The 15,733-nt window shown below is 37.5% G+C and overlaps 2 protein-coding genes across 2 annotated transcripts in view; one reads left to right on the top strand and one right to left on the bottom strand.

The window, feature by feature from the left end:
* The window catches only part of NF1 (neurofibromin 1), a 276,385-nt gene that overhangs the window by 63,355 nt on the left and 197,297 nt on the right, over positions 1–15,733 (bottom strand).
* Positions 6,058–9,622, top strand: OMG (oligodendrocyte myelin glycoprotein). The gene is made up of 2 exons (XM_027625866.1): positions 6,058–6,657; positions 7,500–9,622. The coding sequence occupies exons 1-2, from the start codon at positions 6,655–6,657 to the stop codon at positions 8,826–8,828; spliced, it is 1,332 nt and encodes a 443-aa protein (XP_027481667.1). The 5' UTR covers positions 6,058–6,654; the 3' UTR covers positions 8,829–9,622.

Here is a 15,733-nt window from a genome sequence, read left to right as displayed (position 1 = left end):
AAAACTAGCCTCTTTAAAGAATTTCTTCTTTCTATGGCTCAAGCACCCAAACAAAAGAAATCTTATAAAGGAAAACCAAACCAAACCACATACACTAAACCATACCTCTATGGCTTCATTCCAAATTTGAATGATTTTTCCAAGAAAAACAGACTGTATCAAATACAGATGGTTCTCAACTTTCACTAATCTTATACTTTCTGACACTATAAACTCTTAAACCACTGTTCATATACAGAATTTCACCTTTCCTCCATTACCTGGTAAGTGATGAATCTGAGTTACCAGAGTAGGGGTGGGCCCAATCTTTGTCAGAGTCCATGTGGCAAGCGTTCCTTGGCTATGCTTGTGGGGGTACCAACCGGTGCCTGCCAAAGCGCTTCTTTGCCCAACAAGCACGTAATCTTCCTCCTTACCCTACCCTAACTCCCAGGGGAAATCTCACTCATAATGAAATGTGGTGGTCTTGTTGGTAGTTTGACCTTGAAGAACCCCTCATAGTTCTGGGGTTTTTCAGAACAAAATGTAGTATTTATTTGTAGCACTGGTGTTCAAGAAACTAACAAAGCTCCATCTTTAATAAAAAACGAGCAAGCTTTTGGACATTGAAATTTTATCTACAATGTTTCCCTTTAAATCTTTTAAACCATCCCTTACTGACCATTAAAACTTTTTATCTGTAGGAACACTTCCTTGAACTTATTTTTCCTGATGTTTATTCCTGAAGCATGTTTATTGTCCTATTACATTGGTTCTCTGTCTTCCACATTAAAATGTTTCTTTCATGTTGTTTTACAAACTTAGCACTTTAAAGGTTTATTTACCCAGCAGCAATCAGGAGTTCAAGCATTTCCTATTAATCTTCTGAACTGTAAATATTCTAGTTAGCTTAAGTAAGATACATTTAAGACTGATGCGCTTTAAAACATCATAACCCTCCCTCATTTTACATGTAAGATGATTACCTAAAGAGGCTCTTTCCACATGTTTGCTCTTCTTTCTCATCACCTTCTTCCCTGATCTCTTGAAGGATGGGTGCTGGGAAATATAGGGAAGTACCAACTCTTACAGATCAATCAGGAGCTCATGACCTGGTTAGAGTCTTATCTGATTTCTTCAAAACCTACATGCAGCTTTCTTTATTCTGATCATTGTACAACCGAAGAACAGACTCAGTGTCAGCAGCTAGTTTTTGGTTTTGTTTTGTTTTGTTTTAATTCTCTGCTGGGGGAAAAAATAATTCCCATTTACTGCATGCAATTTTTCCCCACTGAGGTCAGTGGAAGCTGAGGGGCCACAGAGTGGCAATCCTTGCTTAATCAGCAGAAAGAAATGCAAGCTAATAGAAGAAATACAGGAGAGAAGAAAATGCTAGAACAAAGAAAAACCTACAAAAAAGATGAAAGAACCAGGATCCAGAGCATTAGAGAAAGTTTACTTCATAAATATGGCAAAAGGACAAGGTACAGGGGAATAAAAAGTAGACTGAATTACCACACAGCAGTGGTGCTCTTACCTGATCAGCATTAACTAGATTCAGAAACAACCCTGAAGACCACCTAGTTCAATTCTTTTTATTTGCTCACTGCTGAGAAAAGAGGCCGAGAGAGTAGTGACTTGCTTAGTGGTGGTACTAAAAGTTGAGCCTATTCCCTGACTCCTGGTTCAGCACTCTTTTCACTTACACAGGACCAAAGGGCACCTACTTCACGCACTGCAGCATATATCTATATATATCATACATGTACTCCATTTGGGGTCGGTAGTGGGGGACACAATGACTTGACTTGTAATTGTTATTACCTGGTTCTAATAAAAAAAGTAAAGTACAAAATATCTGGGTACCTAGAATTAAAATATTATAATAATCATGTACTGTGATACGGATACATGATTAGACGAATGGAATGGAAAGTCCAAAAATAGATTCAAATCTCCAACCAGTAGAAAAAACTATGGGGACAATTGGATAGATATTTGGAAAAAGATAAAATTGGATCCATATTTCACACTACATTAGAATAAACACCAAACAGACCAGAGATCTAAATATAAAACAAAATTACCCAAGTACCAGAAGAAAATATGAAAATTCCTTTATAATCTGGAAGTGAGAAAAACCTTCCCAGCTGAGACTTAAAATCTAGAAGCAATAAAAAGAAAATTCCAGTTACATAAAAAATTTTCAAATGTCAAAAAAAAAAAGGAAGAAAAGAAACAAACTCTACCACAATAAAGTCGAAGGTAAACTGGAAATAAAGGGAAACTGGAACTCTAAGGCAAAGGGCTAATATCTCTAAATTAAAAAAAAAAAATCCTATTTAGGGGGAGGGAAAGACACACAACAGAATAGAAAAAATGTGCAAAACCTAAGACAGTCAAAGAAGAAAGAATCTAAATGGTCCCTAAAAACATACATAAAGATATACAACGTTCTTCGTAATAAGAGAGATGTATTTAAAATTACACGGAGATACTCTTACCTATGACATTGACATAAATCCAAAAGTTCCACAACAAAGTGTATGGTGAAGTGATACAGAACTGACACCCTGATACACTGCTGCTGGGACTGCAAAATGGTATGCACTACACAGACGAATCTGGTAACATCCAGAAAAGTCCCTTTTACTCAGCAATCCTATTTTTATTAATCTTTTTCAAAGATTCATTGGACAAAATTGAAATTACTTAGATGCAAGGGTATTCACTGGCATTATTTGTAATAACAAAAGTCTGGAAACAACCCAGACATCCATCAATAGGGACTAGTTGAATAAACCATGGTACACTCCCAAATGGAGTCCTATGCCTTGTGAAATGAACGTGAAAGGTCCCTGTATGCTGATGTAGAAAGATCTTCAAGATATATTCAGGAAAAAAAAGAACAGGATGTGTAAACACTAGGCGCGCCTGGGTGGCTTCAGTCAGTTAGGCGTCTGACTCCTGGTTTTGGCTCGGGTTGTGATCTCAAGGTCCTGGGACTGAACCCCACACTGAGCCCGCATTAGACTCCGTGCTCAGCATGGAGTCTGCTTGCCTGTCTCCCTCCCTCCCTCCCTCTCTGCAGCTTGTGCTCTCTCTCTCAAATAAACAAAATCTTTTTTTTAAAGGATGTATAACAGTATATTTAGTATGCAGCCCTTAATATAAGAAAAGGGATTAAGAACATATAATACATATTTTTGTATGTTTACAAAACAAAACAAAGGAAAAGAAATACTGTTAAAATAGAACCAAAAGCTAATACAAACAGTCACCAATAAGAGGAAGAGTGCAATAGGGTGAAGGGGATAGAGAAGCAAGATTTCCCTGAATATATCTTGTTATATAGTTTTGACTTAAGCAGTCCCTGGAAACTGATAACTGAAACTAAAGAACCTCACTTCATGTAAAGTTGGTGATATAAACATATAGAAAAAAACCTTATTTCAAGTTGCATTAGAGCACAGAATTGACTATCATCCTTAGTGAAATATATTCTAAGAACAGAATGGCAAAGAAATCTTAAATTTTATTCAGTAGTCTATAATCTAATTGTAGCAATACTGGCATTATTTTGAAACGATGACACAAATAAACAATTACATTAATGCTGTTAGGAACCATTTGTAGGAAATATGGGGGATAGAGGAATAAATTAAATGTTCACAAGGAAGCAAACAGATAAATCCAGATGACCAAATAACTGAGTTTTGGCAACAAGCCAACAGTATGGGGAGGTGAGACAAGAAACTGATCCACCTGGGTTTTGACCTGATAATTTCTATCTTGTCAGTTCGTCCATGCTATCAAATACTTTGTTCAGTACTCTAATTGTTTTCAGCAGGAAATTCAATCTGAATAGCCAACTATATTACTAAAAATAGAAAATATAATACTTTTACTCCCAAGCATGACAAATGTTATGAACTTAAGAAAGAAAGATAAACTATATACATATTATGACAAGCACTGAGTAATGTACAGAATTGTGGAATCACTATTTTGTAGATCTGAAACTAATAGAACACTGTATGTTAACTATACTGGAGTTAAAATTAAAAAGCTTAATGAAAAAATAAAATAAAATGGGAATCAGATTAAAAAAAAAAGACAAACTGATTAGGTTTCCAAACTGTTGATTACCATGGGACAGTTGTTTCCTGGCAGGCAATCTGTTATACCTTTCACAATGTTGGGGTAATATATCCTAGGACAGTGTGTTTCACAAAAGAATATGTAAATGAATGTACTGCTTAGTCTAGAATGTAATAGTTGCCTAAAGAGCTGTAATTCCTGACTTGACAGGCTTATCTAAAATACAATGTGTCTGAAATAATATCTAATATCTAAAATAAGTTGTAACAAATACTTAAGCCTATACAAAATTCTTATTTTTTGAGTAATAATAATATACTATTATTTTATTTCAAGAGAATTCTTTTAATATTTTATTTATTTGAGAAAGAGCGTGACAGAGAGCACGAGCTGAGGGTGGGGAGAGGGAGAAGCAGGCTCCCCACTGAGCAGGACCCTGGGATCATGACCTGAGCCAAAGGCAGACACTTTACCCACTGAGCTTAACCCACAGGTGCCCCTATTTCATGAGAATTTCTTAAAAGCATAAGGACAAATTGTTACAATTCAAATACATTAAAATGTTTCCTCTCTGAGAATTTTATAACAATTTTTGAATAATAGGAAGCAATTGGTATGTCCCCAAACTTGAAAGAGAAATACTGTCACTAATATTGTACTGGAATTTTCTATTATATACAGCAGAACCTAATCTCAATGAAGCCTAACCCCAAATTCATTTGAATCCGTAAGTTAATGAAATAACAAGTTCTTGGTTTAAAACAAAAGTACTGGTAAGTATAATGGAACTGGGTAACTCCACTTCCACACTGATGTAATGAGGCTTCCTAAAATTATAACAGAGATTTAAGTGTTGGTAAACTGACCCTCAACCACATCCTTTGAAGAATAAAAGTATAAACAGGAGCTAACATATAAGAAATCTAAATGTCAAAACAATCATTCCCTATTTCCACAACAATACTGCTGAATGTAGTATTTTTAACACATTGCTTTTAAGCACTAAGACCGATGACTGGTTTCTGAAATCCATAGAAAGAATCTTATTAAGAGTCCAAGGCTGAACTCTCCAAGTGGGAATAAAGCACCTAATCAATAATAAATTTCTAACACTGCAGACTTTTAAAACGTAGATACTTTTCGAGGAACATTAATTTTTTTTAAAAGATTTTATTTACTTATTTGACAGAGAGAGACACAGTGAGAGAAGGAACACAAGCAGGGGGAGTGGGAGAGGGAGAAGCAGGTTTCTCGTGGAGCAGGGAGCCCAATGCAGGGCTGGATCCCAGGACCCTGGGACCACGACCCGAGCCGAAGGCAGACGCTTAAAGACTGAGCCACCCAGGTGCCCCTATCTGCTTTCTTTTCTAAGGTAAACTGGTTATTCTGGAAATTAGATTTGAGTTTTAACAGATTATTTATACAATCAATCCACTAAAAAGTTAGGCAGAAGTTACTATAAATCTGGTCACATTTTATAAAACTCATGACCAAAAGTTTTGCCTTTGACATTATTTCATGCAATTTAAAAACTCTAAAATTGCTTTCTCAGTAAGACCAAATGTGAAACATTCTGAAGAAATCACCTAAGATTGATGCTATTATTTTTAAAACATAAAATCAAATAAATGGTCACTCCTACAGCATCGAAGATGTCTCTGGAGAAAACAATTCGTATACCCACTCACTGAACAAAGTAAAGCTGCATGAAGAAAAAAAAAATCCTTCACCTAAAAGACATAAAACATATTTGACCACATAAATTTAATTAAAAGCATATGATGCTCATTTAAAAATGTACTCTTGCTTGTGTGTAGTCTGGGTTAAATGATCCTTTGTATCAGAAGAATAAAGACAAAATAACCAGATGAAGTAGTTCAGTACTTCCAAAAAAGGAAGATGAAGGTTTAAGTGGTTGATAAATTTGAAAAGCTGATTATACGTAATAATCACCATGTTGGGGGAGCACATGAAAATGAAACAGATTGTATTATGTTATTTTAAAATGTGACATGACAACTGAACCATTTTAGAAGAACATGAAAAGGCAGGAGTTAAAAATAGTTAAATTAACGTCTTAGAAAACCATCCACAGGAAGGTCAAATTCATTTTCAACATTTTTCAATGTGTAAAAAGAATAAAGAGTAGAGGCTTTAAAAAGAACCACAAATTCTTCAAGAGGCAATGTTTGAATGTAGAACATGAGCTCAGACAAATACACAAAAATGAGTAAGGGCCAGGTCTAATGTGGATGAGGCACTATATCCTATAGCAAACCAGAGATATATAGGTCTGCTCGATGCTGTAAATTAAAAAAAAAATTTCTGGGGTCCATTTTGTTGCGTGTGCACCTCTTGCAATAAATTTGAGTCAGCACCAATGACAGCTCTGCAGTCCTCCTATGTGGCGCTGATCAGGTGGTTGCAGAGCTTCAGCTCACAGCGACACAATGCAGCTAGCTGAGCAGGCAAGCACAGCCCACAGCCAGAAGCGGTGCCCACTCTCCAGAACAAGGCGACCTTTAAGCTTAAGTTTCCCGGAGAAAATGAGATGCTGCTGCTGAAGACGACACTATGGTAAGCTGTTATTTAGATCAGTAAAAGACTGACTTTGGGATTTTTCCCCCCCTTTTTTAAAGAAAAAGTCAGTGTGAGGACTGAATATATATTCAGAAGCAAGTGCATGCACCAGAAATTTGCTGCATTGTCAGTAGAGGGGTTTCTTTTTAATATTCATTCACTTGGTGAATGTCCACATTGCTTTCTTTTAGCATTGGCACTGAAATATACAGAAAAAAATCACTATAAAATGCGAGGTTTAAGGGTAATGGTGTTGGTCTGAATTTTTCAAGTGCCTTAAAATGTTTTACAAGGATATATTTATCCTAAAAAGACAAAGATAAATATCAAAGTATTGTTTTAATATCTAAATAAAATCTTACTCTACATACACATTGACTATTACATTACTGCTGAGATTTAAAAACAAAAAAACCAAAAAAAAACAAAACAGACTCGACAGCCATTTTTTCCTATCAGAGTAAGAAAGGATATTATCAAAAATAGTAATAGCTTAAGATTCTGACTCTTTCTATGCAGAGAATGCCATTTTGTAATGTACAGGCTCTAGGAAGATAAATAAGAAAGACTATCTATGGTAAAAGAAGGGAGAAGAGAAGGGAGAAAATGCAGAAGCAAGAAGGGGGAGAGAGTCTCTCTCTACCACATAGCCCCAATTGAAGGATTAAGCATTTGGACTATAAATGAAGGGGAGCTTTGTTAGTTTAATCACTGGAACAATTATAAAAGGACTCAACAACAAGGAGGTTTATTGAAAATTTTGCCTAATGCTAACTGACCCATGCAGATGCCTAATTGTGTTTGCATATTAAAAGAAGGGTGTATCTGTTTGTTTCCAGGCTTTGATGGAATATCAGATATTGAAAATGTCTCCCAGCTTGTTCATCCTTCTGTTTCTCACACCTGGTATTTTATGCATTTGTCCTCTCCAATGTATATGCACAGAGAGGCACAGGCATGTGGACTGTTCAGGCAGAAACTTGACTACATTACCATCTGGACTGCAAGAGAATATTATCCATTTAAATCTGTCTTATAACCATTTTACTGATCTTCATAACCAGTTAACCCAATACACCAATCTGAGGACCCTGGACATTTCAAACAACAGGCTCGAAAGCCTGCCTGCTCAGTTACCTCGGTCCCTCTGGAACATGTCTGCTGCTAACAACAACATTAAACTGCTTGACAAATCTGATACTGCTTATCAGTGGAACCTTAAATTTCTGGATGTTTCTAAGAATATGCTGGAAAAGGTTGTCCTCATTAAAAATACACTAAGAAGTCTTGAGGTTCTCAACCTCAGTAGTAACAAACTTTGGACAGTTCCAACCAATATGCCCTCCAAACTACATATCGTGGACCTGTCTAACAATTCCTTGACACAAATCCTTCCAGGAACATTAATAAACCTGACAAATCTCACACATCTTTACCTGCACAATAATAAGTTCACATTCATTCCAGATCAAGCTTTTGACCACCTCTTTCAGTTGCAAGAGATAACCCTTTACAATAACAGGTGGTCATGTGACCACAAACAAAACATTACTTACTTATTGAAGTGGATGATGGAAACAAAAGCCCATGTGATAGGGACTCCCTGTTCTAGCCAAATATCATCTTTGAAGGAACATAACATATATCCCACACCTTCTGGATTTACCTCAAGCTTGTTCACTGTAAGTGGGATGCAGACAGTGGACACCATTAACTCTCTGAGTATGGTTACTCAACCCAAAGTGACCAAAACACCCAAACAATATCGAACAAAGGAAACAACGTTTGGTGCCACTCTAAGGAAAGATACCACCTTTGCTAGCACTGACAAGGCTTTTGTGCCCTACCCAGAAGAGACATCCATAGAAACCATCAATTCACATGAAGCAGCAGCTGCAACTCTAACTATTCATCTCCAAGATGGAATGGTTACAAACACAAGCCTCACTAGCTCAACAAAATCATCCCCAACACCCATGACCCTAAGTATTACTAGTGGCATGCCAAATAATTTCTCTGAAATGCCTCAACAAAGCACAACCCTTAACTTACGGAGGGAAGAGACAACCACAAATATAAAGACTCGCTTACCTTCTGTGGCAAGTGCTTGGAAAGTAAATGCTTCATTTCTCTTAATGCTCAATGCTGTGGTCATGCTGGCTGTTTGAGGGTCTGCATTTTTTGAAACTAATGAAAGAACTCTTCCCTGATGTATAGTTGGGAAAATATGCCCCTACCTAACCAGTGATTCAAGCTATATAAGTATTCAAGAAAGCCAGTCTTACATTTCTGACTCTGATGTAAATGAAGTAACTTGTCTTAAATAAAAGAAGTGCAAAATGTCTTGGTACTTGCTGCTATTTTACTGTCTTAATTAAGTAAAACTAATGAGTTTCTTTCTTTTTAATGAAATGTTTTCTTTTTAAGGCTTCAATTTATTGCACAAAATATAAAGCATCTAAACTTTAATATGTATTTTATGTATGTTTACACTGTCAAACATCTGGGAAAAAAAAATAAAAGGTCTATGCTCATAACTGTGTCATTTGGCTTCCTAGTCATACCAACTTCATCTATTTAGTAGAATCAAAATGACCTAACCATTTCTGTTCTGGGGTACCTTGGTAAAGTCTTTATGGTAAATGAAATATTGGAGGTAGCCAAGGATTTTGCCACTAAAGTATACTGTGGTTTCCACCCCATGAATGGTTATGCCACATCATTATTTTACACACAAGCCATAATTGTTTCAAATCTAAATGATGTCCTGCTTCTGAGGAACTCTTGGCTACTTTACAGATTATATAATGGACAAAAGCTCTTCAAAAAGCTAGAAGACACTAGGCCTTGCATTTTAATAAGGAAAGTTTAATGGCTTTGTTTTTTGCATTTAAGTATTGGAAACACAATAAAAAGTCTGGCTTTAAAGACATGTAAAGGAACAGTTTTAGTGCATATTTAATAAACCATTTATTAATGGAAAATTTAAATATTTACAAAATTAGGGGCGCCTGGGTGGCTCAGTCGTTAAGCGTCTTGCCTTCGGCTCAGGTCATGATCCCGGGGTCCTGGGATCGAGCCCCGCATCGGGCTCCCTGCTCCACGGGAAGCCTGCTCGTCCCTCTCCCACTCCCCCTGCTTGTGGTCCCTCTCTCGCTGTGTCTCTCTCTGTGTCAAATAAATAAATAAAATCTTTTAAAAATAAATAAACAAATAAATATTTACAAAATTAAAAGTCTTCTACATACAGGAGAGGGAAATTTATCTTTTGCATATCAGATGTCAGAATCTGACTTATCTAAATGAAAAATAAGAATAGTTTCAGGATAAAATCCTGGGCATCTAAGAGACATGGGCAGTACTAAGGAAGAGACAGGAAAAGGCAAGGAGAAAGGGAAAAAGGATGGGATTCATCTCTACAACCAGGAAATGAGCCCAATAAAACACACAACAGGACTAAGGCCGGGCACAGGACGGATCTTAACACTCCACATCAAACTGCACTGGGATACAACTAGAAGAAAATAGAGAATTTCCTACAAATACAAAAGTGAGCCACCTTATGAATTTGAGACAAATGTAAGTAATAGCCAAGAGTCAGAAAAAGAAGCCCTGAAACAAGCTAGATTAAAATGCAAGAAAGAGTAACTAAAACAGGTGGGCCACAAATGAGGTATTTAATTTGTGAGACACAAGGAAGAATCTATTTCAAGCAATTCCTAGAGTTGGGAAAGAGTCCAGAAAGAAACTTTTATGCACCTTCCTAAGACATTTTAAAATAAGGTAAGACTTCTTTCCAGGCCTGGGAACATTTCTACTCAGAGAGAAAAAAGTAGTAACCCTCCAATGTGCTCTTTTTTTTTTTTAAAGGACCAGGCTTATGGAAAAATTACTGTTAAACTTCAGTAAAGCAATTCCTTTCCTGTGCTGACTAGTTAGTACCACGGCTCTTAAACACTTCTCTGCCCCAGCAAACCTAACTCACTATGTCAGGGAAGAAAGGGGGTTATTTGGAAAAGTCCCCAAAATGATTTTAATTTTCACTAGCTTTCCCAATGGGCTGTTCTCACTCCCTCCCAATCACTGATCTAGTATCTTCATCAGAGGTGATAAAGGCTAAGTGCCCAGATATTTCCTACTCTACCACAAACTTGTGTCTTGTTTCAAAAAACACCTATCCTGAGTTTCACAACAAGTAGGTGTCTTTCACTGAGGGTGCAAAATATACAATGCTGTCTCAGAAATACTACGGGGAAAAGTGACAAGAAGGTGAAATTATGGATAACAGCATTAGTAGCACCTATGGATTATGCCAATCTTACTGACTTGTCCACAAAATGCAGAGGAAAAAACCCAGTAAATTTACAAGTACAAAGCATGTCACCTACACCGACTCTAAGTCCTTAGAAAGAAGTTATTACCTAGCCTTAAAGTAATTAGGCAAACTTCCTTCTAAGGAAATTATGTTCTTATCATTCATTACTAATGGAGGAGACAAGACAAGAACTAATGAGTTTCTTTTTAATGAAATGTTTTCTTTTTAAGGCTTCAATTTATTGCACAAAATATAAAGCATCTAAACTTTAATATGTATTTTATATATGTTTACACTGTCAAACATCTGGGAAATTTGCCACTAAGACAAGAACTATTATATTACTGGGCTCCATAAACATTTCAAAATGCATTAGTCCTCTCAAGCTCCTAAGATATGTATCCATCCATCCATCCATCCATTCACCCCTAAAGCTTGGTTCTATTTTACAAGTAACTTTTGTTTCTCGCCAGTCAAGAGGATCCAAATAAGAGCACAAATTAAAAGCAAATGCAATAAGGGATAAAGTACCAGTGAAGAGTGTGTGCTCTGGGGTCTAAGGTTCTAGGCCTACAGTCCTCTGCTCTACTGACTGAGCTATCAAAGGAACCACGAAGGTTCTAGGCCTAAATCTTGCCTCTGTCGTTTCTCAGCTGTACAATTCTGGACAAGCTACCACTTCTCTAGGTCACAGTTTCCTCATGCTTAAAACAGGCCAGCAGAACTTACTCACAGTGTTTTTCTTGAGGACCAAATTGTGTAATTTGCAGAGAGCCTTATCTCAGTGTCATGGCCCCCTATACTCTACATGCAGTAACGTTGCTGCTATTGTTCAGCTCATTATCACATGCATATATCCAAGCCCACTGCTTTTGAGAAATTCATGCATGCAGAAATACCCAAGCTGTACACCCTGTCAGCAATAAAATGAAAGGGTATGTGTACTTCAGTCTCTGCTCTTCCACCCTCCAGAATTCAGGCTCACATATTAGTGGAATAGGGAGCCAGAAGAAAGCCACAGAAACATTCATTATCGCATTGGAATAAGAAGATGTCTTCTTTGGCTCAGTTAAAAGATCACAAGTACGTGCTATTCGGTTCTTCCACAGCAATGCTCTGGAGCAGCAGCAAGTTCCTTCAATGGACACCAAAATGTTCGATGAAAGTCACTCCAAGTCTTTTGAAAGATTATTCCTTGTGAAATACATTTTAAGAACTAGATAAACAGGGCACCTGGGTGGCTCAGTTGTTAAGCGTCTGCCTTTAGCTCAGGTCATGATCCCAGGGTCCTGGGATCAAGCCCTGCGTCGGGCTTCCTGCTCAGCGGGAAGCCTGCTTCTCCCTCTCCCACTCCCCCTGCTTGTGTTCCCTCTCTCGCTGTCTCTCTCTCTGTGTCAAATAAATAAATAAAATCTTAAAAAAAAAAAAAAGAACTAGATAAACAACGATACCATGCATTGCAAACCACCAGCCAACATCATGGTTAAAAGTGAAAAGTTAGATTTCTCCCATCCAAGTACTAACCAGGCCCGACCCTGCTTAGCTTCCGAGATCAGACGAGATGGGGCGTGTTCAGGGTGGTATGGCTGTAGATGAGCAGTTAGATTTCTATTAAAATTAGAATCAAAACAAGAATGCCCATTATCATCAATCTTTTCAACAGTATTTGGGAAATTCTAGAACAGGAACAACAGATACAATTACATGGAAATAAGAAACAAAATTATTAATAATAGACTGAAATAACTGCCTATCCAAAGGATTCCTTGGGAATGCCTTCAGAAGAATAACCTTAAATAACGAATGAAAAAAATATGGAACCACAAATGATTTTCTCATATACTGGAAGCAAATAATTAGAAAATCCCAGAAGAAGATACCTTTTATGGCAGCAACAACAAATCAAATCTACAATGCCAAGAAATAACATTCACGTGAAATGTGTAGGACCAAATGGGGAAAAGCTAAAAAACATTAATGAGAGGTATTAACCGAGAGTTGATGGAGACGATAGATAAGAGATTTCTCCATTCACCTATTCTTTCACTCCGTAGACATTTACTCAGCACCTGGAATGTACCAGGCATCAAGGCTAAGGACAAGAGACACACCTTGACTGATACTGCAAAGATGAGATTATTTCCAGCATCATTCATGGATTAAACCAACTCCGACAAATATTCCAATGAAATTCTTTTTGGAACATGACATGAAACCCTTAAATTCATCTGGAAAAATAAATAACTAAATAGAAAAAAGAAGAAACAGTAGAGGTTTCTTACACTTTCTCTAGAGGAAAACACATCTCAGCTCTAATAATTAAGACAGAATGGTAGGGTCATAAAAATAGAAAGGAAGATAGCCATAGGATAGAAATGAAAGTGCAATCTGAGCACAGTGCACAGGAGAACTCCATTTCCTCACAGGGTGGTTGTGAGGAGTGAGGACAAAATGAGATAATTCATGCAACATGCTCAGAACAGTGCATACCACATGGTAAATTCCTAAACATTGTTAACTTGAGAAGGAAAAAAATCACAAATCACATGGCAAGGGTAAGACTCCATAAAGAATGCTAGGGAAATTGAAACACAGCCCAATTAACACTCACTTCATGTGATACACCTATACAGTGAACTAAAAAGGACAACATTAAAACAAAGGAAGTCTTAAAACCATCAAAAGAATTTACACATATTTATAAATCTCTGGGTGACTTTCTTTTAAAAATTAGAAACAGAAAAAAAAGTCACAAAAAGTCATCAACAGGTTTGTCTATACAAAACTCCCAAATTTCTTTATGCTGAAACAATAAGCCTAATAAAAATATTCAAAGAGAATACCATAAAGGAGACTGTTAATCAAAAGCTCACAAAATTGATAAGAAAAATATTTAGATTCCCAATGGATAAGTGGGCAAGGGACATAAACAGAACATTTAAAAGACAGGAAATACGGTGACTGATAAATATCTGAAATTACGGCCTACCACATAATAATTGAGAAATAAAAATAAAGTATGATACCATTCTCATTAGTAATTTGGCAAGCAATTTTTAAGAAATAAAAATCAAGCCTGGGGAAGACACCACGAAACAGCTACATTCACATATTGCTACAACTCCTTTGGACAGCAATTGGCAATTGTGATGAGAAAACAGCTATTTTGAGTTGCTGCCTAGGTATTTTGCAGTATGACAACCCTGCACAAACCCAGAGCCTGGACATTTAGATAAGGACCCGAGCTTGGGATTTCTACCACAAGTTCCTGCTTTGCTTTTCCTGGGGCACATTTTTAAATAACTGCTTAGAGTTGAGCCCATGAAAAGTTAGTGACTGTTACCCCAACCACCTTCTAAGTAATAGGTGCTTGCTACCCCGTACTCTGTGCTCTATTTTCTGCTTGCTGGTAACCTGGGATAGAAGACTGCCTTTCCTCCGGGTCACTGTGCATCCTCCTCCAATAGTTCTGGGATCCGTAAGTAATAAATCTTGTGACTTTACTTCCTTTGAGTGAGTCTACTGAAACAAATCAAATCAAAACAACCCCAGGGTTTTCATTTCTCCAAAGCAAAAGCCCGCATGCTGAGGGAGCTCCCTGCCAACCCTGTGTAGGTGGTTTTGTGCCTCCTCATTCAGCAGGTCATAATCTGCATACTCTTTTTTTTTTCCTTATAATCCACTCTGCCACCCTTTTTAATCGAAATATAGTTGACATACAATGTTATATTAGTTTCAGGTGTACAAAAGTGATTCGACAATTCTATACAGGGCTTCTAAGTGCTCAAGTGAAAGGAAGAGTCACACACCTCTCACTGTAAATCAAAAGCTAAGGGTACCTGGGTGGTTCAGTCAGTTAAGCAACCGACTCTTGATTTCAGCTCAGGTCAGATCTCAGGGTCGTGAGATTGAGCCCCGCATTGGTTCTGTGCTCAGTAGGGAGTCTGTTTGAGATACTTTCCTTCTGCCCCTCCCTCCACCCCTCCACTCATGCTCTCTCACTCTCTCTAAAATAAATAAATAAATCTTAAAAAAAAATAAATCAAAAGCTAGCAATGACCAACTTTAGTGAGGAAGGCATGTTGAAAGCCAAGGTAGGCTGAAAGCTAGGTTTTTTGTGCCAAAGAGCTAGCCAAATTGTAAATGCAAAGGAAAAGTACTTGAAGGAAATCGGAAGTACTACTCCAAGTGAACACACGGATGGTAAGAAAGTGAAACAGCCTGACTGCTGACATGGAGAAAGTTTTCGGGGTCTGAATAGAAGATCAAGCCAGCCACAGCAGTCCTTTAAGCCAAAGCCTAATCTAGAGCAGGCCCGAACTCTCTTCAGTTCTATGAAGGTTGAGAGAGGTAAGGAAGCTGCAGAAGAAAAGTCTGAAGCTGGCAGAGGTTAGTTCATGAGGTTTAAGAAAAGAAGCATTTTCCAGAACAGAAAAGTGCAAGGTGAAGCAGCAAGTGCTGAGGCAGGAGCTGCAGCAAGTTCTCCAGGAGACCCAGCTCAGATCAGTCGTGAAGGTGGCCACACCGAACAGCAGATTTTCAGTGTAGATAAAACAGCCATCTATTGGAAGAAGATGCCATCTAGGACTTTCATAGCTAGAGAGAAATCGATGCGGAGCTTCAAAGCTTCAAAGCACAGGCTGACCCTCTTGTTAGGGACTAATGCAGCTGGTAACTTTAAGTTGAAGGCAATGCTCATTTATAAATCCGAAAATCCTAGGGCACTTAATTATGCTAAATCTACTCTGCCTAAGCTCT

The sequence above is a fragment of the Zalophus californianus genome, chromosome 16 (assembly GCF_009762305.2).
Source record: "Zalophus californianus isolate mZalCal1 chromosome 16, mZalCal1.pri.v2, whole genome shotgun sequence".
In the NCBI taxonomy this organism is placed as follows: Eukaryota; Metazoa; Chordata; class Mammalia; order Carnivora; family Otariidae; genus Zalophus; species Zalophus californianus.
Note: the sequence above shows the minus strand (reverse complement) of the source record. Positions and strands in the feature narration are given on the sequence as shown.